This window comes from Danio aesculapii, chromosome 11, assembly GCF_903798145.1.
Source record: "Danio aesculapii chromosome 11, fDanAes4.1, whole genome shotgun sequence".
Taxonomy (NCBI): domain Eukaryota; kingdom Metazoa; phylum Chordata; class Actinopteri; order Cypriniformes; family Danionidae; genus Danio; species Danio aesculapii.
The window spans coordinates 28,462,811-28,489,918 of record NC_079445.1 but is presented as its reverse complement, the minus strand read 5'-3'; the positions used below and the strand labels follow the sequence as shown (position 1 = coordinate 28,489,918).

Here is a 27,108-nt window from a genome sequence, read left to right as displayed (position 1 = left end):
CCAATATGTACTGCAATATTGTTTACAGTTGTGCACAGCTCAACCCAAAGGGAGTTTATGTTTGTTGTAAATAAGGGTGTATTTATTCTTTTGCACAATGCTGTGAATAAATTAGAATTGCAAAGAGCAAATGCAGTAAACATGTGCAACACACATATTCAGTGCCTAGTACTCAGATACCTCACTAAATGCAGTGATGTACTTTGTGATGAACTTTACGGTAGTTTTCAAATGGCTGTGCAAATAGTATATAGTGCTGTCTTGAGCATTTTCAGGAAGTGTCCCCAAAATCTGACTTTTTTGTATTAGAAAAAATGTACAGAGTTCACAGAGTAAACTGTCATAATGAAAACAGGACAAAGCCATTTGACTATCTTGCTCATAAACAATGGTGTCAGGACTTTTCATCTTGATGACACTGACACTTTTATCGACATCAATACTTGCTTTTGAGGAATGAGCTATCCATTTTGAGCAAGTGATATGCTTTTGCTGGTTATTAACTAGGTTTTGCAGTTTGTACTGATTGTTTTGAGAAAAGCATTAACTGTTGTGCAAATGTAAACAGTGTTCTGAGAAATGCACCAAAGTGACTGAGAAAAACTGTAATACACTTAAATAAAAACGTTTTTTTCTTTCTTCTTCAAATAAATCTTCTTCAATAAATTTTTATCTAATTCAGTTGTTGTTTTTCTCTTTGCCATAAAAAAGTTTGTTTGTTTGTTTGTTTGTTTGTTTGTTTGTTTGTTAACTTTATCTTGTCATAAAACTTTGGCCTGACATTTCATTCATTCATTCATTCATTCATTTGCATTATCTTTTGTTTCATATATTTATTTTGTGGATTATTTTTGTTTATTTTTCTAAATGTTCATTGCCATAAATTTAACTGTGTTTTTATAAAGTTATTTTTTAAATGATGTATTTAAGCATACGCTGTCATTAATAGTATCATTCCTTATCATTCATTCATTCCCAGAAGGCACATAACGTCAAAAGATGTTCATATTGGGTTAGATTTAGGTCATGACGTCAGGTAAACAAAATTCAATGTCTGGCCAGCATCTACGGATGTTATTTTGATGTCCAAAAATTATGTCAAATGACGCTGATATTTGGTTGATTTTAAGTTGTGTTGGAAAATGACCAAGATCCAACTTTGAGCCAACATCTTAAACCAACGTCATATTGACGTCAAATGCTGACATTTATATCGTCAGGTATGGCAACCAAAAAACAATGTCTGATAGACATCATAGTAATATCGACCACACGACGTCATTAGACATTAATATTTGGTTGTTTTTATGGTGTTTCGGAAAGTGACCAAATTCCAACATCTGTTGGACGTTGGACACTGAAGTCGGTCTGACATTGGATTCTGATGTCAACCAGATCTTCATTTTTACCTAAACTGCAACATCCCCACGGCGTTGGGGTACATCATCAATCTGATGCCATATTGACGTCTTCTGCCTGCTGGGTTCATTCATGTTTCTGCTAGTTGTTTCTCTTTTGTTGTTGGTGGTTTGTTACTCAAAGTTTGTTACTTTGTTAAGGACAAACGCCCAAAAGAATATACTGTATATATTCGCTACAGTGGAATGAACCGACAACAATTCTGGCATATGTTTTATGTAGCGAATGCACTTCCTTCCAGCTGCAACCCAGTACTGGGAAACACTATACAGTATATATTTTTATTTATTTCAAAAATATATAAAAAACAGCTTCATTTCAAAAGATAACATTTAATATATAACATTTTTTTCTGAAAAGTGGTGTATTCATGTCATTGAATGGATGAATTTTGTTTTAATGCACTTTTTGAAGAAATGCGATGATGCAAAAAAAAACATTAGCATCATGTGAAGCAAACAGTAGCTGCACAAAAAACCTTGCGCTTGTTGTGCTTCCCTATGAGCTGATATAAGATCTATGCTTCATTTTCCACATCATTTGACTGAAGCAGCGAATTGCTTGTATTTTCTGCTTTTCCAGAGTAAAGATGGGAGCGAAGGGGAGCAAGGTGGTCCTGAGGGAGACGTCTGTGGATGGAGTCCAGCCTCAGGTAATGTCAATGCAGTCTTAAACACAAACATGGTAGAGATCTGCAGTGAAACTGTGCATGGCTGAATACAATAAAAATCCTTCTTAAATGATGTAAACCACAAAGACTAAACAATTAGATTATAGCTTCTCTTGTTGAGTCACAAGCAATGTACTAATCCGCTGATGCATCATTGTTTAGTTCGAGACCATCTGTGGTTACATTTCCATGTAAGCGTGTCTGTGTGAGGCTTCACTGTTATCCCATTAGCAATCATTTTTGATTCACTCAGACTCATGGCTTGATTCTGCACAGGTTACACAAGTGGGATCAAATTGCATAGGCTCTCTTTCTTTCTCAGAATTCATTATTACATGACCATGAATTAGTATATGTGTGTGCATGTGTGTGTATATAAATATATAAATGTGTGTGCATATGTGTATGAGTGTGTGAATAATTTTATTACTTTGTGTTGTTATTGTTAAGAGAAATTTCTCATCACAGTATCCCAAAATTAATTTAATAAAATAATAAATAAATCCATTTCTCATCTTGTAGCTTTGATTTTGTTCTATTCTTTTAATAATATTTTTAAGAAACATTACAAGAAATATATAATATAATATAATATAATATAATATAATATAATATAATATAATATAATATAATATAATATAATATAATATAATATAATATAATATAATATAATTAGGCATGATGCCCTCATTTTTCTTGCATTGTAGAGAATGTCAGTCTAATATTCACACTCCAGTAATCTCGCAGTTGGGTGTTTATAAATGATGGTGGTTTCTTTCATCCCGCTGTCAAACCCTGCTGCTTCGTTAATCCCAGTGTTGAGCTTTACCTTCAGTTCAGTTGCTCCAATCAGACTGCTGTTATAGAGTCACATGTCAGGCGCCTTGTATGAGTGGAGTGCAGTAGATTTAGCACCTACTAATGGCCTCATAAGCTTTGTGTTGGAGAATTGCTGCCAAATGATGGCTCTGAGTGACTAAAAATAGACAATTTGAGAGCCAAATGTTGCACATTAAAGTATAACTTAAAGGCTGATTTTGTTGCATATGTAATTGCTATAATCGGGTGCCTGGTACATTTACTAACTCAGAAAGTGTGACAACCCAGTATGTTTTTTTTTGTAAGTCTTTCTATGCAAGCATGTGTAAAAAGAGCTGTTCAGATTTCACTCTAGTGACAGGAAGGGGATAAAATTATATTAATACTGCCCTTTAATCTGAACATTTCCACCCACGACACAACAATGTTTTGAGCAAAACATGCTGTTCTGTCACTGGCTGCACAGACGATTACAAAACACTACGGTATTTAGCATAGATCTCTCTTTCCATGAGTGAACTGCAGCCAGTTTTGTTTACTTGCTGTAGCAGCTTGAGATTTACAATGTCGCGCCAGAAAACAATTACAGCTTTACAAATGTTCTATTGTTGGATTGTCCATAGACTGCTGACATCAAAGTGGCATGCATGTTTCCACATTTTCTTTCTGAATGTGCTTGTTGACATGCTGTGTGGCTAAAACCTTTAGCATTGTCTCTGGCTGTATTCAGAGACCAGACCTATGCCAATATTTTATGCTGTGCGGAGTTTGCATGTTCTCCCAGTGTTCACATGGGTTTCCTCCGGGTGCTCCAGTATCCCCTACAGCCCAAAACATCCGGTATAGGTGAATGGGCTTTATACACCGCTAGTGTTTTTCAGCCAATGATGAACTTCCGGTGAACGGTTAATGTGACTCTTTTCAATTTTATAAGGTTCCTTTTACAGCATCAATGTTGTAATGTAATTCAAATATAATCAATTAAATAGACTTAAGCTTCCATTTGGTTGTTAAAACGCAAAAAGAGATGAAAAATCGTTTAAATGCAAACTCCATTGAAAATATTGGGGTAAAATAAACTTTCACATTTTGGCCATGACATGGCACAGAAAATTATGATTTAATATGGTGCTTCTTGTTTGGTCTGATACTCACTTTATATCGTATCTCAGCTAGGCAGTGAAGATCACTGGTTTTTAATACAATCAGATCTCTAAACATTAAATTTTTTGTATGGAATGACAATTCACCGGAAGCCCTGGGGCTGGCTTGGTTGTGGATGGAAGGGTATCTGCTGTGTAAAACATATGCCGGAATAGTTCTTTGCACTGTGGTGACCCCTGATAATTTAAAGACTAAGCTAATGGAAAATGAATGAATGAATTTATTATCCACTGTATAGTCAAATAACTTTCTCTGTAAATATAATGCTGGATTCACACCAGATCATATCTCTAGTTTACTCACAGGATGTTTTTCTCCTCTCACAACACAAATTTTTAGTTTAAGCATAGTTGTTTGAGCTATAAATGCGATTGAGGTGAATTCTTCACATTAATGGCAAACATGTCACACATTTTCACCATTCGCACCATGTTGCTTCTATTTGTACATTTGAAATTTACTTTGCATGTAATTTACTCACATGCATACCAGAATAAGAGAATTGTACTAACGTTTATTTGCACATCAGAACAGAGCATTAACATGCTAGTCGATGAGTTTAATCAACTTTACTCCACAACAATTACATTATTGCAACAATTACACTAACCATTCAGAATCATACTGATTTAATCTAGAAGTTGTAAACTTTTTTCTCTGCTTCGTTTTCTGATTCTAGTTTGGACATAATTTTTAAATTTACTGTGGTCATTTTTGCAGTGAATAGCCCTCTTCTATAAATAAACTGCAGTTCATTTGCATTTAAAGGGACATGCACTAAAATATCATGTTTTTGCTTACACCAAAATAGGGGCAAATTTGACAAGCTGTAAATCAGAATCTGTCTGGTATTTTGAGCTGAAACTTTTTAGGTCCTTTTTTCGGACACTAGAGATATATTGTGTGTTGTCTGAAAAGGGGCATAAAACAAAATGTCCCCTTTAAAGGAATGTTCAACTTTTTCAGGAAATTTTGTGAAGTTATTTTACAGGTCACAAGTTAAGTTTTACCAAATAATTAATGATAATTTTCTTATTTAAAGCTTGACACTTCTGTATTTACTGTGTACTAGAAGAAAGTGTAGGAAATTTAAATTTACTTTGTCTTTACTGTATTTACTTTGTGTAGAAAATTAAAAGTTTTTTATGTTTTTCATTCATTCGTTCCTTTTCTTTTCAGCTTAGTCTCTTTATTAATCAGGAATCGCCACAGCGGAATGAACCGCCAACTTATCCAGCATATGTTTTTACACAGCAGATGCACTTCCAGCCGCAACCTTCATTCACACACTTACACTTATGTCTTTGGACTTGTGGGAAACCTGGAGCACCCGGAGGAAACCCACGCGAACATGGGGAGAACATGCAAACTCCACACTGAAATGCCAACTGACCCAGCCAAGGTTCGAACCAGCGACCTTCTTGTTGTGAGGCGACCCGCTGTGCCACCGCTTCACCCTTACGTTTTTTATTTCAAGCTATTTTGTTGATATGTCTAGGAACTATACTGTCATTCATAATAATCAAAGAATTGCTAATGGTCTAATCTAATTCAATTATTGATGCTAAGCTAAGCTAAAAGTGCTTCTGCCAGACCTGAAGGTTGGCTGAATGAATGGTAAAACTGCAAAAAAATTGGTAAAACTCAACTGTCACTTTGAGGTGACTTGTAAAATGAAACGCTTTCCATAAAAACAAAAACAAAACTGGAGTGTTTCTTTAAAAAGAGTGCTTTGGGTAACTCTGACGTAACGTCTGATGTTTATGTCATAGACTTTAATGCACTTGCAAGATGAACTCCGACATGTCCTGTCATCTGTACACTTTAAGACACAACTAAAAAAATCAAGTTAGATTCTTCCTATGTGGGAAGCCTGGAGCAGGGAATGCCACACAAGTGCTGAAAGCGGGAAACAGCAGCCAAGTGAATTGATTTGCAGGGATTAAGATTAAGACCCGCCCTGGTCTGATGGGGTTTAGAGGGGTAAATCTTGGGATTATGATGTCAGGTCGAGCGCTGCGCTGTGGTGAGAGAGGAAATTGAATTGTCAAAGGGAGTCTGGAGGCCAGGATTATGCCACAGTCAGTGTGACCATGGCAGGAGTCAGCTCTGTGTTTACCCGCTGGCACCTTGATTGTAATTACAGTGTAATGGGGTTTCCCGTTTTAAAGGAAGAGGAATTCCGTATGGAGTCGACACACTTTTGGACTGGCGCAGCAAGTTGAAATAGATTTGTATAAAAGGTACAAATGGAGATTTATGCACAGTGAGTTCATTCGTTATTTATTCCTGTTTGCAGGATTTCCATCATAATTTCTTCTGCTTGAATAACTTTGTCAGTTCAATCTGGATTGCTTGGATTTTTTTTACTCTTGGACTCATTCATATTAATATTTTGAATGACTAACACATTGAAAAATGGATTCAGGCCAGAGACATGCAGAGTGTTTCATTTGCTAATTTATATGTATTGATTACCTACTAAAATGCATATTTATACACACATTATACAGCTAAGGAAAATGTTTGAGATCAGCTGAAAATGCCCAGTTTCTCTGGCTTTTTAACATGGTTGAGTAAAAGATTAATATTTGTTTTAGTCTGAAATATCTGCTAATATAACATCAAATAAAACCTTTGTTTTTGGGGATGTTTTTGGTTTTATAAAATGACAAGAAATGTATTTTGCTGAGATGAGTGTCAATCCTCAAAATAATAATTTCATATTTATAATATAACTCTAGTTAAAACATTTATATTGTGTTTTCTACAAATGAATATAGTCATTGCTGAAAGCACTGCACTTTTTGTTATTTATTAATTGTCATTTATGCTTTAAGTGAAATTGTTTTAATTTTTAAATCAGAATTACACTTATTACATTTGTATTCCACAAGGAAACCTGTAGAAATATCACAGTTTTCACAAAATATCTTGATAATAATAAATGTTTGCATTTTAATGTTATGTATCATGTCATGTGATTTACAAAGATTAATAGAAATGTAAAGAAAAATGTAGCATTGACATCACAGGAAAAAATTCAATTGTAAAGTAAATCTAAATACAACAACATATATGTCACGTTAAAATAATACTTCAGTAATTAAATACACTTTTAAATCAAATAAAGGCAGCCTAAAGGGCAAAATCCTTCAGTTGATAGTTTATACATTAGATAGTAATGTATTATTTATTTATTTTTTACTCTGTTGTCTTAATAAAGCCTGCACCAGCACTTGCCTTAGACGGGTTAACCAAGACCAGCAAGATGAAGGTGAAATGGACCCAACTGGGCCTGGTGTTTTTCTTGCTGCTGTCCATCATCATGACCGCTTGCTTCATTTGGCAGTACCAGCTTCCCAAGTTACTGCAAGGTGAGTGATTTTCCAGATTACCATGCAGCTCAGGCAAGACTCCTTGCTGTGAAAGCTTTAAGTCACACATTTAAACTTTTAAATAAGATATTTGCTATGATGTACCTATAGAAAACACTCTCACACAGATTCCTCTACAATATACTGTAGCTATGGCAAAAATATGTCTGGATTGGTGCTTACTGTAGGTGCATGTCTTAGAGGTTACATGAGGTGTGATTAGTAGATCCTTTTATCCACTGTTTTTCTGAGTGAGGATTGACTTAAAATGCTAAAGATGGAGGAGTTTTTTCAGGTGAAGATGCAGTGGAGCTACACCGTATGTATAGTTTTGAGCTTCTTAATCTATAAAACAGACTATTACATCATGAGCCAAATTTACTATACAACAGATTCGTCTAACCAGATGTTATGTGCACCGGTGTGTAAAAAAGAGGATCATTGTTAACAATAGAGTTATTAAATATGTCTGCCAATAGTGCATCGACACATAGCACTAAGGTGTTCACGGCAAAATGAGTTTGATTCCTGACTCAAGGTCCTTTGTGGATTTTTCCCTACTCTCTTCTCCCCATGCATGCATTTCTGTCTCCACTTCATTGTTTTCTATCAAATAAAGGTAAAAAACGCAAAACAATTATTTAAAAACAATAATTATTAATACATTTTTGCTAATTAAAGCTGAAAAAATGTATTTGGTGAAAATCTTTTATTTTGAAATTCCATTTGCATTCCTAAACAACCGAGCTAAACTTAAAAAGATAAACTTAAAATTAGCTTATCATTTTTATTTTTAAAGGAAAATATAAAATATTAATATAAAGGCTGATTCAAATTATTGATTAAAAAGTATAATAGTGTAGAAATACAGTGGTATTAATATAAGGCATTGTTTTCATTGCAGACATGACTACTTTTAGTCAAGGAATGATAACATATTTACATATTGTTAAAATATTTGTTCAATCAATCAATCAATCAATCAAATGCAGCGATTTAAATTAAGCATCACAACATTGTGAAGTACAGTATCATAAATGGATATTCTTTTTGTGATTTTTGCTTAAAAGTCTTATTTGTTTATTTATTTATTTATCTATATATTTAATTTTTATTTTAAATGTATTATTTATTAGATTATTATTATTCATTAAGTAAGTATTTTAAAGTGAGCATTGACACACTTAACACACCTCACATAAACTCTTTCAATACCCCTCACTGCATACCATCAAGATGCACTGCACTTTAACCAATCTGTACTTGCCTACAATAATTTTCCACCAACAGTCAGACTATGTGTACACCTATTCATTGTCTTCCATGTATTACTGTCAACATTGCTAATTGTATATTGTTGTGTTTTTTGGGAGTATGTTGTTGTATTTTGCACTGTCTGGAGCCAGCACCTAATCTTTTCACACATCATAGTACACGTGCTGCTGATGATGTGACAATAAAAGTGATTCGATTTGATTAGATAACTGAGAAATTCAGAAATATACAATTAATCCTAATTTGGGTTCATTAAAAATGAACTAATATCAATTTATAACCTATTCTGTATTTTCCATCATGTCTTGCATCCCAGATTCCCAATTTAGTTTATAATAGCCCCTATTCAGAATCTATAATGAGCCTATTCTCATTAATTATTCCATTGTGCTTCGTTCTGCACAACCTCAACTTCTGAACTGGCCTGCAAAATGGATAATTACGGCAAGCTATTTGCATTAAGCACTAATTAAGTGGTCATAACCTTCTTGGAATAATTCCTTTAGTGATTCAGTACTAAAACTAATTCTGAATTCACCCATAAAAAGGCTTCCTTTACATTTGCAACATTTCGTCAACCTGCATGATGACTTTTTTGTTTCAAATGCTCATCCCAGATTATTTACATCATGCACGATTTTAGCACATTGGTGAAATGTATCAATTAAAGCGTCCTGCACTATTAATGTTCATTCAGTTATGGAAATTAAAATGGTGCTTATATTTGTATATACATTCAAAATTAATCTGCCAAGGATTTAAAGTGCCCCTATTGTGCTGTTTTTGAATAGTAACATTCATGTGTAACAAATCGATTTGTCCCTGGGAAAAGTGTGCAAAGTTTCAATAATTTCAGTCCTCCTGCACAAACACATACATACATACTAGTTTTGTAGCAAGTTTACATAATAAGGTTGACTATAGTGAATCCCATCCCTAAACAATGAACTGAACTGAATCAACAGTGAACTGACTAGAACAACATGATTGCTTGTGTTTGCTCTTTGGCACAAATTGAATTGAAGCACAACAGAAATAACAGTGACATGACTTGATGTGCTGTAATCAGTATATAATCTGACCAATCAGAACAGACTAAGATCTCAGAAAGGCAGGGTTTTGAGCTTGAAACAATCATTTCAAACCCTGTAAAATAAGAGCTGATGCTACAGTATATAAAACCTTGTAGGAAACCTCCAACACCAAATATACAGTAGAAACCTTTAAAAGCTCATAATGGGAAATTTGAATTCTCTGTTTAGTGTTTATTCAATTTGGAATTTAATGTGCTTTGCCTTTGTTCACCCTAATGTCCACACTATATATATATACATACACACACACACACACACACACACACACACACACACACACACACACACACACACACACACACACACACAAACACACACACACACACACACACATATATATATATATATATATATATATATATATATATATATATATATATATATATATATATATATATATATATATATATATATATATATATATATGTGTGTGTGTGTGTGTGTGTGTGTGTGTGTGTGTGTGTGTGTGCATGACACTGTGCCCATTCTTTAGATGATAATGCAGATGAAAGATCCAAAGCTGTGAGAATGTGCCCTCGCTTCCCGGAACCGACACCTCTGGAGCATCCCATCCCCACTTTAAAGGGAGCACTTGAAAAGGTACATTTGTGAAGATGAACCCTGAACCACAATGAACTATTACACTACAAATAATAATAATAATAATGTATGTTGGTCCTGTTTATATAATTATTTCCCTGTGGGATTACATTTGTTTTTTTACTCAAATCTATTTATCCAGGTCATCATTTTAAATAGTTTCTTTGGACTTTAAAGCCATTCACTGGAGTGTACCAGGTTAAAAAAGCAGTTTCACAAACTGTACCTGTGGCTATTATAAGCGTGAAAACCTTAACTACTCATGAAGGTGGTGGTAAAAAATTCTATTTACTGTACCTGGAAGCATTAGACAGAGTGGCACCTTAAACGTCTGTTGCAGAATATGGAATTAAAATGGGAGATGTGGTAATCAATGGTTTTACTACAGAGAGAGAGAGAAATACACACAATAAAACTGGAGAATGTCATACAATATTTAGACCATAATATTGATGGAATGTTGATCCTTGAGGGCAACTTTTCCTGCAGAGTTTATCTCCAGTCTTCAGATGTGTTTGATCAGGGTTGGAGCTAAACTCTGCAGGAACACCAGTCCATCAGGATCAACATTACCCACCTCGATTGAGATCGACATGATGTTATTTAGCAAGTTTATTAACAGAAAAATAACCTTAAATAAATATATAATTCTTTCAGTATTTAGTAGTTGAGGTTTGGCAGTGGCATCACCAAACAGAGTCATAAAAATGTGACCGTTTCTTCAACACAACTCTTATCTGCTATTGGTCCCACCACTTACCAGTACCATAGGTTGAGCCAATTCTGCTGTGAAAACAATAGCTGCGTCTGAAATCACCTACTACTCAGTCAGTAGGTATTGCATTTGAATTTGAATTTACTACTCGACTGTAAAAAAAGTACATACAGTATGAATGTGAGTAGTATGAATGGAACTCGGACGTACTACATCCACCTTTTTGTCATGATCACGTGACCTTCCTGCATCAGTTAGGTCTCTTCACTCCCATTCATTAATTCTCTTGGGGTGCATCATGGGATAGCATACTGTAGCATCCATCGTATGCACACTTCAGAATCTCTCCGGAAATAGTAGGTGATTCGGGTAGTTACTGTTTTTTCGAATTCTATGAATTAAGACATACTACTCGGCTTGCATACTGTTTTTCTATACAGTTTGGAAGTATGCAATTTCGGACGCAGCTAATGGCTGCATCCGACCACAAAATGACACCCAGAGCAGAATACTATCACTGTAACTTTCTACATAAATGAATTATTTCAAGTTAAATTCAGTTTGCATACATGACAGAAATCAAAATACTTTGTTTCATTGCTTATAAACAGTTAACTGCTTAGGGTTAAATAACTGTCACAGCATCTAATCAGGAAGTTTAAACATTTTATTCCTGTGAGGGATTTATCAACCAGCAAAGCACACAAAAAAACCTTTCAGGTTCACTTAGTGCTCGCACTCGTTTTTGTTTACTCCTTTGAGTGGACTATATTAGTGGACTAATGATTTCAGATGTAGCCAATATAGAAACTGCCTTATTCTTGTTTTTACTGAGTATACTATATAGTTTAAACAAAAAATATCCAGCATAAATTATTGAAATTGGTCAAAGGTTAGAGTATTATTTTAAATAAATAAAATTAAATAAATAAAATTCTTCAGAACTTTAAATTCATGAAATGATCTGGAAATAATAATGCACTGCATTTTCTACAAAAATATGAAGCAGCACAGCTATCATTAAAATAAAATTTACTTCATTACCAAACCAGTATGATTTTCAGAAGGATCGTGTAAGACTGAAGACTGCAGTGAGAGAAAACTCAGATTTAGAGAAATAAATGTGACCCTGGACCACAAAACCAGTCATAAGTGTTCATTTTTGAAATCACACGAAAGCTGAATAAATTAGTTTTCCATTGGTGTACAGTTTTTTATTATACAATATTTGGCCAAGGTAAGACTATGTGAAAATCTGGAATCTGAGGGCTCCAAAATATCTCAATACTCAAAAATTTGCATTTAAAGTTGTAAAATTAAGTAATGCAAAGTACTAATCAAAAATGTTTTTATATATATTTTAGGAAGGAAAGAAAAAATATTTTTGGAAGGAAACTGACTAAATGTGTTCACGGGATGTGATCTTTACCTTACATTTTTATGATTTCTGGCATAAAATAAAAGTCAATAATTTTGACCAATACGATATACTTTGAGAATCGCCAAAAATATACCTTTTACAAGATTACAGTTTTTTTTTTTTTGAAGGACTAAGTACAGCCTTGGTGAGCAAAGGGTCTGTTAGAATCTCTTAATAATGAACAAATTACATAAATCACACTTGGACTTTAAATGCATTTGAAGTACTTAATTGCTGTTATAATTCTTTGTCTTTCATTTAGGTTGACGCACTACTGCGCAATAACATCAACCTTGTCAGTCTGCCCTCGTTGTCTGCTATTGTTACTTACAATGACACAGTGCTGTGGACAGGGAACTTTGGGAGGAGAAATGGCAGCGATCCTACTTCTGCACCACCGAATGAATACACCATTTACAGGTAAGCCAAATATATGTTATCTTTAGGGCCAGACGGAATCTGCGGACATTTTTTGCTATTTCTGCAGAGAATTTTGGTAAAAATCTGCAGATTTCTGCCGAAATATTTTGGGAGTATCATAAGTAAAACTTTAATATGTGAAAAAAAAATATATCTTTTAAACTTTTATTTAATGTTTAAAATGCAAATCCAATTAGATTCACTTTATTGAATCAATTGTAAACAAAGCAAGTCTCTCATATAATATATTTACTAAAAGACAGAAAATATTACTGCATTGTACATAAATCAGATGACCATTTTCATATTAGTCAATAATATTACTGTAATTCAGTTAAAAAAACCTGAATAAATATAGATTTACACACATTTACTTAAGTAATTAAACAGAATTAATGATGGGCTAAAAATCTGAAGAAATCTGCAGAAAATCTGCAGAATTCTGCGTGCGCAGGTTCCGTGTGGGCCTACATATAATACTTATACTGAGTGACAGAATAAACTCTCCTATATAAAGTACACAAATCAGCCTCATATGTCATGGTGAGTGTACATTATCATAATTGTCAATTAAGTGTCTGTGTGGCTTTTTCTCCTTCTTTCGAGGGTCCTTGATTTGGACCCATATAGTTGCAATCATTCAAGCGTCATCACATAAGAGCTATTTTGCTCTTTCTCATTGAAGAAGTACACATCTCCACATTTAGAGGCCAATTATACCCCTAGCCTGATTTAATCAGCCCATATCCACTTCTAATTTGCTCATTTTATATTATAGAGCGGATCTGTCATTTCAAGCACCACAGCTTAATATTGTTGCAATTCCCAACAATAGCAAGCTTTTTTTCCTCATTCAATTGAAAGCATTAAACTCAATCAATGTTTTGTTTAATAAAAATATCACAGATATATATAGTTTTTAGTCGTTAATCATCATATAGATATCATTACTTAATATTAATACACTATAAAAGCATACATTTGCATAACATAATTATTGCAATTCATGGCACTACTGCAGTGGTTCCCAAAGTGGGGGTTACGGGACAAAGACAAACAAATAAAGTCAAATAAATTCTATTAAACTATTAGAATTATAATATTTTAACCATAAAAAGATAAAAATAGTAGTTTTTATAGAAAAAACAGCAAAATACAAATGAAAAGCCTTTATATTATTATTTTTATAGGGTTGGTGTGTTCACGTTAGATTAACAACACATCAATGACATCAGCTGCAGCAGATTGTTTTTATAGCACCAGGTTAAACTTTTTTATGGCGATCAAATACATTAAGTATAAATACAGGCCATAATTGAACATTGAGAATGATCTCTGATTGGCAGTCTCCAAAATTAAACCAAGAATAGACTTGTGCTGAAAACATTGTTTCCACCAGTCTCTTTAGTTGAAGTTAATATTCAATTAAAAGAATTAATAAATGACTATAAAAATGATATGGTTGTTAGACTGTTGCACTTTTTTGTGTTGTCAATATGCTCATGTTTATATAGGCCTATTGTTGTATTAGCAACATTTGCATATTTTTAACCACCTAAGAGGAATTTGGGGGTCACAAGGCACTGGCATTGTTATTTTATGGGTCACAGGCTGAAAAGTTTGGGAACCACTGCACTACTGGACATGCAGGGTTATATGCTGGTTATATTGAAATGAATTATGATTGCATGTTAATAAATTAAAGAATGCTTCATAATTAAAAAATGCTTCATAATGGGCATGTGGGAGGGAGGAGTGGGTGTGGCTGGCAGAGCAGGGGGAGAAAGAGGGGAGCAAACAACTGTTGTCAGTTGGCTCACAAAATGAGACACAAAACATAAGGGGACCCATGATTTTATTTTTATAGTATGAAGTTAAAAATGCAAAGAGATAAACAGTAATTTAATGCCCTGCCACATTTGTTATTTGTAATTTCATATACACATAACCACAATTTGTTATGTCATTATAAAGATAACCATGTAAACATTATAAATGAGGAGGACTTATCTCCTCCTGAATCCCCAGGTCTGAATCCAGACATAGTGGATAGCAGTGCAGCAGGTATCTTTTCCTATCTATTCCAAGCATTAGTCCTGCCGGTGATCTGTATGATTTTAAACATCAGGTGATGTGTCTGAATGGTAATGAACTCAACTGATAAAAGACAAAGTCCGCCATTCTCCAATTCTCGTACAGCTCTCCTAACATAAATGCTTGCTGCAAACCAACAGCTTTGCTGTATCAGCCCTGACAGCATCGCGAGGAAAAACATGCAACAAACCCTGTGAATCATGGAAACAAACACATAATGTTACGACCCTTCAGCTAAATACTGCTTGCCATGCGCGGACACGGTCTCACCCAATCATTGGGTCTCACAGCTTGGCAGGTCTGCCTTGCCTTCGTAAAGCACATGCTCTCATGACTAATTAAGAAGCAGGGTCTTCTCATGGGATTGGAAAACTAATGAGAAACCGATGCATTATCACTCCACTAGCAGATGCACACTACGTCACCGATTTTGATCCAGCCCCAAAAATTATTTTGATGATTGAAGATGAAATTAGCTGACAAAAGTTCAAAATAATCTGGTTTTCCCCCCGATTAAAGCTGACAGATGCTAACAATCAACGCACAAATCTGTTACAATTTCAAAAAAGTACTGGAGGGTGTCTCAAACCTTTAAGTCATACAAACAAATTAACATAAATATGTTGTTTGTGATGGACATGCTTCTTTTTTATTGTTTCAATTACCATATCTGGATGTACCATTTTTACTGATGGATTTCAAAACTAATTTTCTGACGCATGTCTACTTGTTAAACAGATCAAAAAATAGCAGACATTAATTTTCTTTTGAGCAAGAAATATAAAATTCAGGTTCTTTTTGTGCATGTGAAAGTCAACCAGAGGAATAAAGTATCCGTTAAGTGCCTAGAAAGGGCATATAAATCAGAAAATCCATTGAATTCTTTGGGCACAGTTAAGGATTTTTTTGTCTATAAATAATTCATGGCTTAATTTGAATCTGCATGCTTTTTTTAAGCTAAGATATAGCCTTATGTCAGATTTATCGCAGAAATCAGAGCTGGGAATATTTCAAGAATAAACTGGGATCGTTTTAATGTAAGTGTACATGTTTGCATAGCTCATTTTAATTTGGATATTGATTATTGTATCTAAATTTTTAGATCTTACCAAAATAAATTGGAATTAAATTGAATTTAGTAAAATGGTAATGTGCAAATAATAAGGTTTCCTTTTATATAATTTATAGCATTACCTGAGATGCATATTTGTATCCTTCAATTGTGATTTTAAATGAATTTATTTAAAAATAGTCCCATGATTTGTTCAGTAAACCAGTGTTTAATAATAAAACAGTAAAGAACTGCATTTCTTCTACATTTTTTCCCCTCATGCAGTACCAAAAGCAATTTCCTTCATATGTTTTTATACATACCCTTTATTCATCTCTTCATGGTCTGTCGTGCTGAGGTGAGTTTGGGCCAACATTATTTCTAAAGGTCCTGAGGGTTGGCAGTTGCATTGTCAGGTCATGAATACAGATGACGAGTGAAGCTGTTGCTTTTATCAGATCCTCAAAACATCAGCCCATCCACTTCTTCCTGTGAAGTAATCTTAGGTTACTGTGGTACTGTTTGAAACCATTGCAATTGCTTGTCGAATCATTTCATGACATTGACCTCAAACATTCTGTAAATCCATCTTTGAGCTGTGAGGTGTTTTATACTCCCCTGGATAAGAAGTATATATGATTTAAGAGAGCACACTCTTAAATATGTCATTTCATAGTTCAAAAGGCTGAGATTGAGCTCGTAAACAACTCAAGGCCACATTTGGTGTCAAGTTCTGACGCACATTGGGTTGACAATACAATCAGTGTCACGTAAAGCAAAACCACTAAACAGGTCAGGAATTGTTAAAAGCCTTTTCCAGAACAAGCAAAGTCACAGAGCATAATATAATAAAAGAGCATTTCGAATGCTGACATTTTTATTTAAACACACGAAAAATAAAACGTACATTAAGTCAGAACAGGTTTATTCTCGAATGTATTTCTGCAATGAATAATTTAACTTTAATGCCGAATTTCATTGCTGCGGAAGCTGTTGTTATTTTTCCCATAGCTTGATTATAGTCATAAATAATAAAACTCATATTTGGTGCAGCTTTTGAATACTGGAAATGAATGAACCCTTTGTGTGTTCACCTATTCCATAGGATTGCCAGTGTATCCAAGATATTTCCCACCCTGATGCTGTATCGATTATGGGAAGATGGCAAGGTGGGCTCACTGGATGACCCGCTGGAGAAATATGTGGATAACTTCACCATTAAAAACCCCCTGGGTAAAAGCAGAGACTCTGAGCTCAAATACGTCACAGATGGGCTGATCTTCCTTGACAGTGGTGAGGTTCAAATCCGATCCTCCTCGGTGACATTAAGGAGAATGGCCAGCCAGCTTTCTGGTGAGTTTGCAGCTTCCAGCCTTGCGATGTGATGTTTGCACAATCACTGAAAAAGGAATAACAACAGTGTTTGTTCACAGCATGTGCACGCCCATATAGCAGCAGGTCAAATGAATGTTTCTTTGAACAGAAGACGGCTTGCTGTTTGCCCTCAATTGCTGGTGTTGAACTTGGAAATATAGTGGAACCAACTCAAGAGCTCAGAATTACAAACAGAATCCATCTATTGCAATTTCACAGTAATGAAAGTAATGTTCCTGTAGAGACTAGCAGAATACAGCTTCACCAAATGTGTGTGATTGCTATTCTGTCTGAGAGAATGCCAGCTGGTGACAATTTGATAGCTAATATCAATTAAAATCTTGCAGGATGCAGGAATTATATTGTCTTTAGTGGAGACATTTTACACAAGAACACACAACAGAAACTTGATCTTAAAACAAAGACATTTACAGGGATAGTTCACACTGAAATTAAAAGTAGGTCATCATTTACTCTTTCTTCACTTGTTTAAAACCTATTTGAGTTTTTCTTCTGTTAAACACAAAAAAATTTATTTTGAAGAAAGCTGAAAACCTGCAACCACTGACTTCCATAGTATTTCGTCACCTTAGAATTATAAGGTTCTATCGGACATTTTTGTCAAAATTTAGTTATTGAAATATTCTTATTAAATGACAACTTATTTACATTATGGGATTTATTTTTATAAGTTGTTTATATTTTAAGACTTTTTATTTAAGAAACAAATGTTAAACACATACTGTTTGCTATATGGAATGCAAAAACTTTGAAGCTCAAAATCATTCAGAACGCAGATAGAACCTTATAATTCCAAGGTGACGATTTGTTTTTCCTACTGTACAGGGCTTCACATTAACACCCGCCAGCCCACCAAATGCGGATAGATTTCAGCTGTGGCGGGTTAGACAGACACCCCCACTAGCCACTTTGACTGGTTAAAAATAATTTTTAAACTGCCAGAGCTGAGACAACTTTTCACATGAGCAAAAGAAAACAAGTGAATACTGAATGAGTGGATGATAAGGCGCACAGTGAGACACAAGCGATACTCGCTCACTGACGTTGTGAGCTGATGTAAAGTGCGTGAGAGCTTAAAAGCTCCTTTTTGCTTGCGCAAAACAACTGTGCCTGGAAACGCAACTGCTGCGATCATTTCTCTTTGAAAAAGATTCGAAAAAAGTGGTGCTTATGCACCCACAGTCCTGCTGCTTTCAAGAGCTCCAGATTTTTTGTAAGCAACAGCAGTTGCCGCTTTCGCTTTTACCATTCTTTGAACAGATTATTACTGGGCCTAATGTTTTAAAGAATGTTTTTTACCGACTTTCTTTTGCTTGCAGTTATTTTTGTCAGTATGGTTTAGTTTTCATTCTTTACAATAACATTGCTTTAAAAGGAGATTAACCCTCTATTTCTCCAAAGTTACCTAATGATCTAGGACCTTTAGCCTGGACAAACTACTGTGTATAGTTTTAGATAATGAGAATGATTTTTTTAAAAGTCAATTGTTTTTTTAAGAATATTTTTGTTGAATAAAAAGTGTATGTATACAGCTATATTTAGCTTGTTTGTGAATGTGACAATTTTTTTGTTTGGTGTGGCTAGAGAAAAAAGGTTAAATCCTTAGTGTTAAGTTAAGTCATGTGAAATAAAATTAAAAAAGTTAAGGAGGCATGTGGACACAACATAATTTAAATCAAGTAATTTATATATTTATAAAATATATTTTCCCAACAACAAAATTGTGGCTAGTGAAAATGGCGAGTGGCTAGTAACATTGGAAAACTACTAGCCACAGTGGCTGGTGATCAAAAAAGTTAATGTCAAGGCCTGCTATGGTTTAATTCAATAGTTACAGGTTTTTAGCTTACTTCAAAATATCTTCAGTTGTGTTTTCAACAGAAAAAAGAAACGTATAAAGGTTTGAAACTACACAAGGGTAAGTAAATAGTGGGTGATTTAGATTTTTGGGTGAACTATCCCTTTAAGAAGATCATATCAGTTATAAGTCAGTTGATGTTGTTAAATTTCCTCTGACAGGAGGCTGAGGCAGTAGTGTGGCTTTGGACAAACTAATTGGTGAGAAATTCAAGCTGAGTGTAAGCGAGGCATACATGATCTAGTGTTTGGGGGCCTCCAGGACAGCTTTATGATTTGCATTAAAGAATATGTTTTAGAACTGTAGGTTTCAGAATTAAACAAGCCATTTTTGATGCTATGCCTTAAGGACTCAAGAGTAAATGTGCACTTTTTGCCCTTACTCAAGCGCTGCTACTTTTTGAGGCTAATATTTGCTGTAAACGCCTTCAATCCTTCAATAACAGCCTGAAGAGCCTGTATGCATTTATTTTACTTCATCCGTATTGACTCATCTTGACTGAACAGAACAAGTTTTAAGCTAAATAACTGACAATTCAATATTTTTATCCGTAGGCAAACCATTTTTGTTCCTTAAACGAAAAGTTCTTCTGAGACATTCGTTCATCTTCTTAACACAAATTAATATTTTTTTGATAAAATTTCAGAGCTCTCCTATGCTCCATAGACAGCAACAGTCCAGAGATGTTCAAAGTTTAGAAAATGAACCGATAACAGTTTCAAAACCTTGTCATTTCAGTAGTACGGAGCTCCAATAACACCTTTTTGTGAAAAAAAAACTGTAAAAACCACAATGTTTACTGTACCAATGTTTTTCCACATCAGATTTACTACAAGAAATTCTATGCTTGTGGACCTGATGCAGGGAGAAGATATATACAGTTTTTTTGGACATAAAAGTGTTCTTGGAGCTTTGTAAGAAGAAATACACCTGCACAAAAAATAGCTGGCATGTAGTTTGTATAACTGAATAATGAAAGCGTTGCAAAAATTTGTCTCTGATTAGGATGCTAATCTAATGTACATAAAAGACAATAACAGAGCAATTTCGTATATGATTGTTTTGTTCTCATTAACAGTAATGAATATCAAATATCTGTCCAGTTATTTCTGTGCAACTCAGTCTCCTCTGAAAGGATTTGTAGGTGGACTGAAGGAGAAAAAACTACTTCCCATTTTCCATCACTTTAATTGTCTGCCAAACATAATAACAAGTTTAAAATCCTCAATATCAGCTAAATTACAAAGAGAAACACATTTCTAGGAGATTTCAGAAGTTGTTTTAGCTTTTGTACTGTTTTTTTTTTTTCAAAATAATGACAACCTTCTATAAAGGTTTATGCCGTTAATGTTAAACCACTTAAAAGATTTTACAGTTTATGCGGACATTCACAATGACCCAAGGAATCAATAAATCATAGAATCAAGATCATTATTTCCTGACAAACTGTTTTCAAGCAACTTCCATGTAGAAAGTTTTGTTTTCTGAATTTTTTTTCATAGTTTGCATGTTTTGACCTGTTTAAAAGAAGATGAATTTCCCTAAGCCGTAAATGTTCATACTGTATGACTAAAACAAATAGTTTTTTTATGAGTAATTACATTCCTTTGGGCATAAAAACAAGACAATTATTCATTACTCTCCTACTGGATTTCCCACAGGTCTACCCCGAAGACTCCGTGGGACTAACTTACTGTGGAAAGGCAAGACCAAGACTGCAATCAACCTCCTACAAGATGATGTGCTTGTAGCAGATCCGGGGACCAAGTACGTTTCTGCCAAATTAATTTTAGCTGGTTATTTGTTCTTGTCAACTACTTTAAATGAACTTCATTTTATGCATGTACCAATGAAAAGCTTATAGACCATGACAATGATGATATTAACTTTTTTGTTGTCTCTTAATATTCTTAATACTTAATACTCTTAAAGAAGGCTATAATTTTATTTTGATGATCCCTTTAAAGTGCCCCTAATATGTATTATAGAAGGTCATAGTTGGATTTTGGTGGTCCCAAACAATGGCCTGATATGCATACAAGGACAAAAACACTTTTAATTGTCTTAATATGCATTTATTTTTACCTAATTATCTCAACAACTCCCATATGATTTGTTCAGCGATCCATTTCAAAATCCAAATGATTGGTCTGATAAGATCTGTTGTGAATGGTCAACTCTGTGCAGCATGATTCGGAAACTAAATGCCCCATGGGGCTCTTAACACGTTTTGTTGATTAAAAGTTGCAACAATATGCCATCTAAGGGTGCTTTCACACTTTGTTCAATTGCCTGGTCCGAACCCAAGTTTAATTGTCCCCTCTTGCCAACTTTTTGACTGGTTTGTGTTGGCACTGTCTTTTTTCCTTCTGTACCCTGGTACGGTTGCCTCATCAACCTGCTGTTCTGTGTACCGATATTGCCAGGGGATGGCCACGAAAGCCAAGGCACCAAAATGGAAAAAGTATGCACATAACGGTCATTCTGCTTTTACTGAATCTTTTGGTTTTATTACCAAACCCAAAATACAGAGAGCTACTTGTCTGCTGCAAAAAATATTACAAACCTTCAGAATATAACGCAATGTCCACAAAAGTCCTTTTTGGAGAAGAAAAGCAGACATTTTGCACAGGGTCAGTCCCGCTCGTCGCCAAGGTAAATGATACACAGGCAAACACACAAATGAACGTTATGAAAACTAAAGTTTATTGTACAGTTGGTGGTTCACTTCCATTATTTGATACGATTGCATTCATATCAGAAGTAAACGGTACCAGAGTTTGTGCGGACTCTACCCCAAACCACCTCTTTCAGGTGGGCTAAGGTACAGTTCGCAGGTGTGCACCCGAGGTCAGAAGATAGCGTTCACACTAGCTAAACATACCAAACTCTGACATCAAATTACCCTGGTTGCGAATCAAATGTGCTAGTGTAAAAGCATCCTATTTTAGAATGTAAGTAGGCTGTAAGGTTAGAAGGTTTGGGATTAGGGTTAGTGTAGGGGTGCTTTCAAACTTGGTTCAATTGCCTGGTCCAAACCCAAGTTTGATTGTTCCCCCTTGCCACCTTCTCAACTGGTTTGCGTTCACACCATCTTTTTTCCTTGTGAACCCCGGTACCCTTGCGTCATCGAGCTGATGTTGTGTGTACAGCTGTTGCTAGGTGACAGCCACGAAAGCCAAGGCGCCAAAATGAAAAGATGTACGCATATAACGTTCGTTCTGCTTTTACTGAATCTTTTGGTTTTAATAACAAACAGAGAGCTTCTTGCGTCTATCTGCCGCAAAAATATTAAAAACCTTCAGAACATAACACAATGTCTGCAAAAGTTATTTTTGGAGGACACAAGCAGACATTATCAATGTGTTTGCACTGGGTCAGTCCTGCTTGTCACCTAGGTACTATTGGGTGATACACAGACATACACACACACATACACGAATGAATGTTATGAAAACTAAAGTTTGTTGTACAGTTGGCGGTTTACTTCCATTATTTGGTACTACTGGATTTATATCAAATGTGAACCAGACCAGAGTTCAGGCGAACCATACCTCAGAACTCTTACAAGCTCATCAGGTACAGTTGACGGGTGCGCACCCAAGCTCAGAAGACATCATTCACACTAGCTAAATGTTTTAAACTCTGACGTGAAACAAACCCGGGTGTAAACCAAAAGTGCTAGTGTGAAAGCACTCTAATTCTAATTTAGACCATAATTAGACTGTAAGGTTAGGAGGGTTGGGATTAGAGTTAGGGTTAGTATAAGTTAACAAAAAGTTTCTTGCAAAGTTTCTTGTAGGACGGAGAAAGTCTGTTGGTGGAGCAGTGTCAGCAAATGTCAAGCCAACAGTCTGCTAATATTCTAATGAGAAATAAATAGTCCCCATGTAGTTACATTGTAACTTACAGTCAACAAAATGTGCAAAATGGACCATCAAAATAAAGTGATCCCTGAAAGAAGGCCTAACACACTGTTCTCTTCGATTTCTCTATTAGGTGCCACTACAGCAATCTGGCCTTCTCTTTGCTCGCCCATATCCTTTCTGAGAGGGTTGCAGGTGTCAATTACCAGAGATGGATTACGGATAACATTCTCAGCAGGTTGGGAATGGAGGACACTGGGTTTGACATTAACTCTGGCATCCAAAGTCAAATGGCTGTAGGTGTGTATGCCAGTGGCCAACCAGCACCCCTTTATGATTTGGGCTGGTATCGTCCATCAGGACAGATGTATTCGACTGCCGCTGACTTGGCAAAATTATCAATGATGTTATTGGGAGCGTATCATCGCAAAATATTGGAGCCCGACACCTTAAAAATCATGCTAACCCCTCTGTTTCGCTGTGACAAAGACTACTTTGCCAATCGCACGGGAACGCCATGGGAGGTCAACGAACAGAAGGGATATGAGGTGCTACGTAAAGATGGCGATCTGGACGGCTACTCCGCTACGTTCTCTCTGGTGCCGCGGCTTAAGCTTGGATTGGTGGTGCTAATGGCGGGAACTCGGCCACAGAACCAGGATATCATTTCGAAGGCTTATTCTTACATCATTCCTGCAATGGAGAAGGCGTTTAGGGAGGCCAAGCGGTATCTTACTCCTCCTCCAGATCCTGCACCCTATGTGGGATTTTACACTTACGGCAACATCACGTTTTATGAGATTAAAGCAGGACCAGATGGTGTCTTGATCATGCAGCAGTTTGGACCTCAAATTGAGGATCTCATCCCGGAGCGTTACCGGACCATAAAATTGAATTACCTAGTGGAGCGGGTATTTAGAGTCGTTTTTGAAAAGGAGTATCCCTGCGTTTTACGTGTCAACACAGCATCTGTATCCCTCGAAGCCCAAGACGGGCAGCTTTTTAACTTTTACGTCTTTGATAAGAAAGGCGTATCTCCAGGATTTGACGCTCCAGGGCTCAACACATACAATGTGGTTAGAATATCCCGCAAACCCACGTTCTCTAACTGAGGATGATACAGTTTTGTTTATGAGCAAACTTTATGTAGGAAATATTCGAGAAAGTGATAACAGATGATGGTTACCACATTGTTTTTCCTAAAATAGCTTGCTTACCCTGTGAGAACATTTCGGAATAACCTATTTTTGCACGTTCATGTCCATATAAAGCAGGGGTGCCCAAACTCGGTCCTGGAGGGCCAGTGTCCTGCAGATTTTACCTCTAACTTGCCTCAACACACCTGCGCGGATGTTTCCAGAAAGCCTAAAAACTTGATTAGTTGTCCCAGGTGTGCCTGATTGGGGTTGGAACTAAACTTTGCAGGACACTGGCCACCCAGGACCGAGTTTGGGCACCCCTGATATAAAGATTTAAATGTTCTTCCTTTTATATACATACATGTATAAAAAACATATTGAATGTGGTATTTGTATAGATCTAACACAATGAATGAATTTTTGAAGCAATATGTCATAATGAAAATAACAGGCTCTTTATGGAGGCCCGGTTAAGTTTATTGGACATACTTTACAATAGTTAATGTATTTACAACAATGAACTAATATATAACAATAATTGTAGTTTAAAATTTACTTATGCAATATTAAAATTCAAAGTTGTAGCTTTAACATCGTTAATGAACAACTGCCTTTTCATTAACTAAGATAAATGTATTGTTTATTAATTGTTCATGTTAGTAAATATTATCATTAACTAATGCAACATTACTGTAAAATATTATCTTTTCATTAATCATGGTGTCATTTTTACATTTTCTGTGCCATTGCAACTGAATATGCAGTTTCTTATGACCAAATAGACTTTTATGTAAATAACGCCTTGTTCTATGTGGGAGCATGAACATCTTGAAATATTAATCATCAAAAGGTCAACGAAACTCCTCAAAAAGACCAAGTATGACAGTCATATTGATTGTAAATTATGCAACTCGTGTCTAAGCATTTTAATTTCAGACTTTTAGACTTTGTTCTTGGGTTTTCGGTCTCCAGTGTTTTGGAAGCATGAGTGGAAGTTTAGTGTGACCACACTGATCGCTTCTGATTAATATTATAATAACATTATTGTGCTAATTTATTCACCCTCATGTCGTTCCAATCTTCTGAAAATAAATGAAACATTTTTAATCAAATCTAAGAGATTTCTGTTCCACCTCTGAAAATATACAGTACACATATAAATGATCAGTAAACAGTGTTTACAGCATGTAAGATGTGTTGATGGATGCTCAAGCATGCTTGCTTGATGAGTGAGAACCAATGAGGTTCATTCTTGCATGTCGCATGGTATATCTGAGCTTCTGTAAGAACCAATGAGGATTGTTCCTGCATGTGAAGCAGGTGTAGTTTATCTGTTTAAGATTTCTGGAGAGTGCCAAATACGTCCCAGGTGCTACATTTTTTGCAGTTTTTGTTTTCATGAATCCACCAGAGGCTGCTGTGTACACTTTTTGAGATCTTAAATTTTTCTTGCAAGTGCCATTTGCACCTGCTCTTCTTACGTAAATCCACCAGAGGCCGATGTCGACTGACTGACTAATCGACTGACTGATTCCCCCACTTGCCTCCTTCCCTAAAACCGACCGATAATGTTTTAAAAGGAAATGATTGACCAGCGTCCACCCACTTCCCTAAACTGAACCGACAGTGTTTTAAAAAGCAATGATTGACCAGCCTCCACCCACTTCCCTAAACTGAACCGACAGTGTTTTAAAAAGCAATGATTGACCAGCCTCCACCCACTTCCCTAAACTGAACCGACAGTGTTTTAAAAAGCAATAATTGACCAATGCCCACCCACTTCCCTAAACTGAACCGACAGTGTTTTAAAAAGCAATGATTGACCAATGCCCACCCACTTCCCTAAACTGAACCGACAGTGTTTTAAAAAGCAATGATTGACCAATGCCCACCCACTTCCCTAAACTGAACCGACAGTGTTTTAAAAAGCAATGATTGACCAATGCCCACCCACTTCCCTAAACTGAACCGACAGTGTTTTAAAAAGCAATAATTGACCAATGCCCACCCACTTCCCTAAACTGAACCGACAGTGTTTTAAAAAGCAATAATTGACCAATGCCCACCCACTTCCCTAAACTGAACCGACAGTGTTTTAAAAAGCAATGATTGACCAACGCCCACCCACTTCCTTAAACTGAACCCACAGTGTTTTAAAAAGCAATGATTGACCAACAACCACCCACTTCCTTAATCTGAACCGACAGTGTTTTAAAAAGCAATGATTGACCAATGCCCACCCACTTCCCTAAACTGAACCGACAGTGTTTTAAAAAGCAATGATTGACCAATGCCCACCCACTTCCCTAAACTGAACCGACAGTGTTTTAAAAAGCAATAATTGACCAATGCCCACCCACTTCCCTAAACTGAACCGACAGTGTTTTAAAAAGCAATGATTGACCAATGCCCACCCACTTCCCTAAACTGAACCGACAGTGTTTTAAAAAGCAATGATTGACCAATGCCCACCCACTTCCCTAAACTGAACCGACAGTGTTTTAAAAAGCAATGATTGACCAACGCCCACCCACTTCCTTAAACTGAACCCACAGTGTTTTAAAAAGCAATGATTGACCAATGCCCACCCACTTCCCTAAACTGAACCGACAGTGTTTCAAAAAGCAATGATTGACCAACGCCCACCCACTTCCTTCAACTGAACCGACAGTGTTTTAAAAAGCAATGATTGACCAACGCCCACCCACTTTCTTAAACTGAACCGACAGTGT

At 35.7% G+C, this 27,108-nt stretch overlaps 1 protein-coding gene across 1 annotated transcript in view; it reads left to right on the top strand.

The window, feature by feature from the left end:
* The window catches only part of lactbl1b (lactamase, beta-like 1b), a 29,695-nt gene extending 5,276 nt beyond the window's left edge, over positions 1–24,419 (top strand). The window contains 7 exon segments of the mRNA XM_056468541.1: positions 2,002–2,071; positions 7,299–7,449; positions 10,312–10,418; positions 12,816–12,973; positions 17,224–17,471; positions 21,033–21,138; positions 23,371–24,419. Of these exon segments, the coding sequence (XP_056324516.1) occupies positions 2,002–2,071; positions 7,299–7,449; positions 10,312–10,418; positions 12,816–12,973; positions 17,224–17,471; positions 21,033–21,138; positions 23,371–24,349 (1,819 nt within the window). The 3' untranslated portion in view covers positions 24,350–24,419.
* Positions 24,420–27,108: the final 2,689 nt, after the last annotated feature.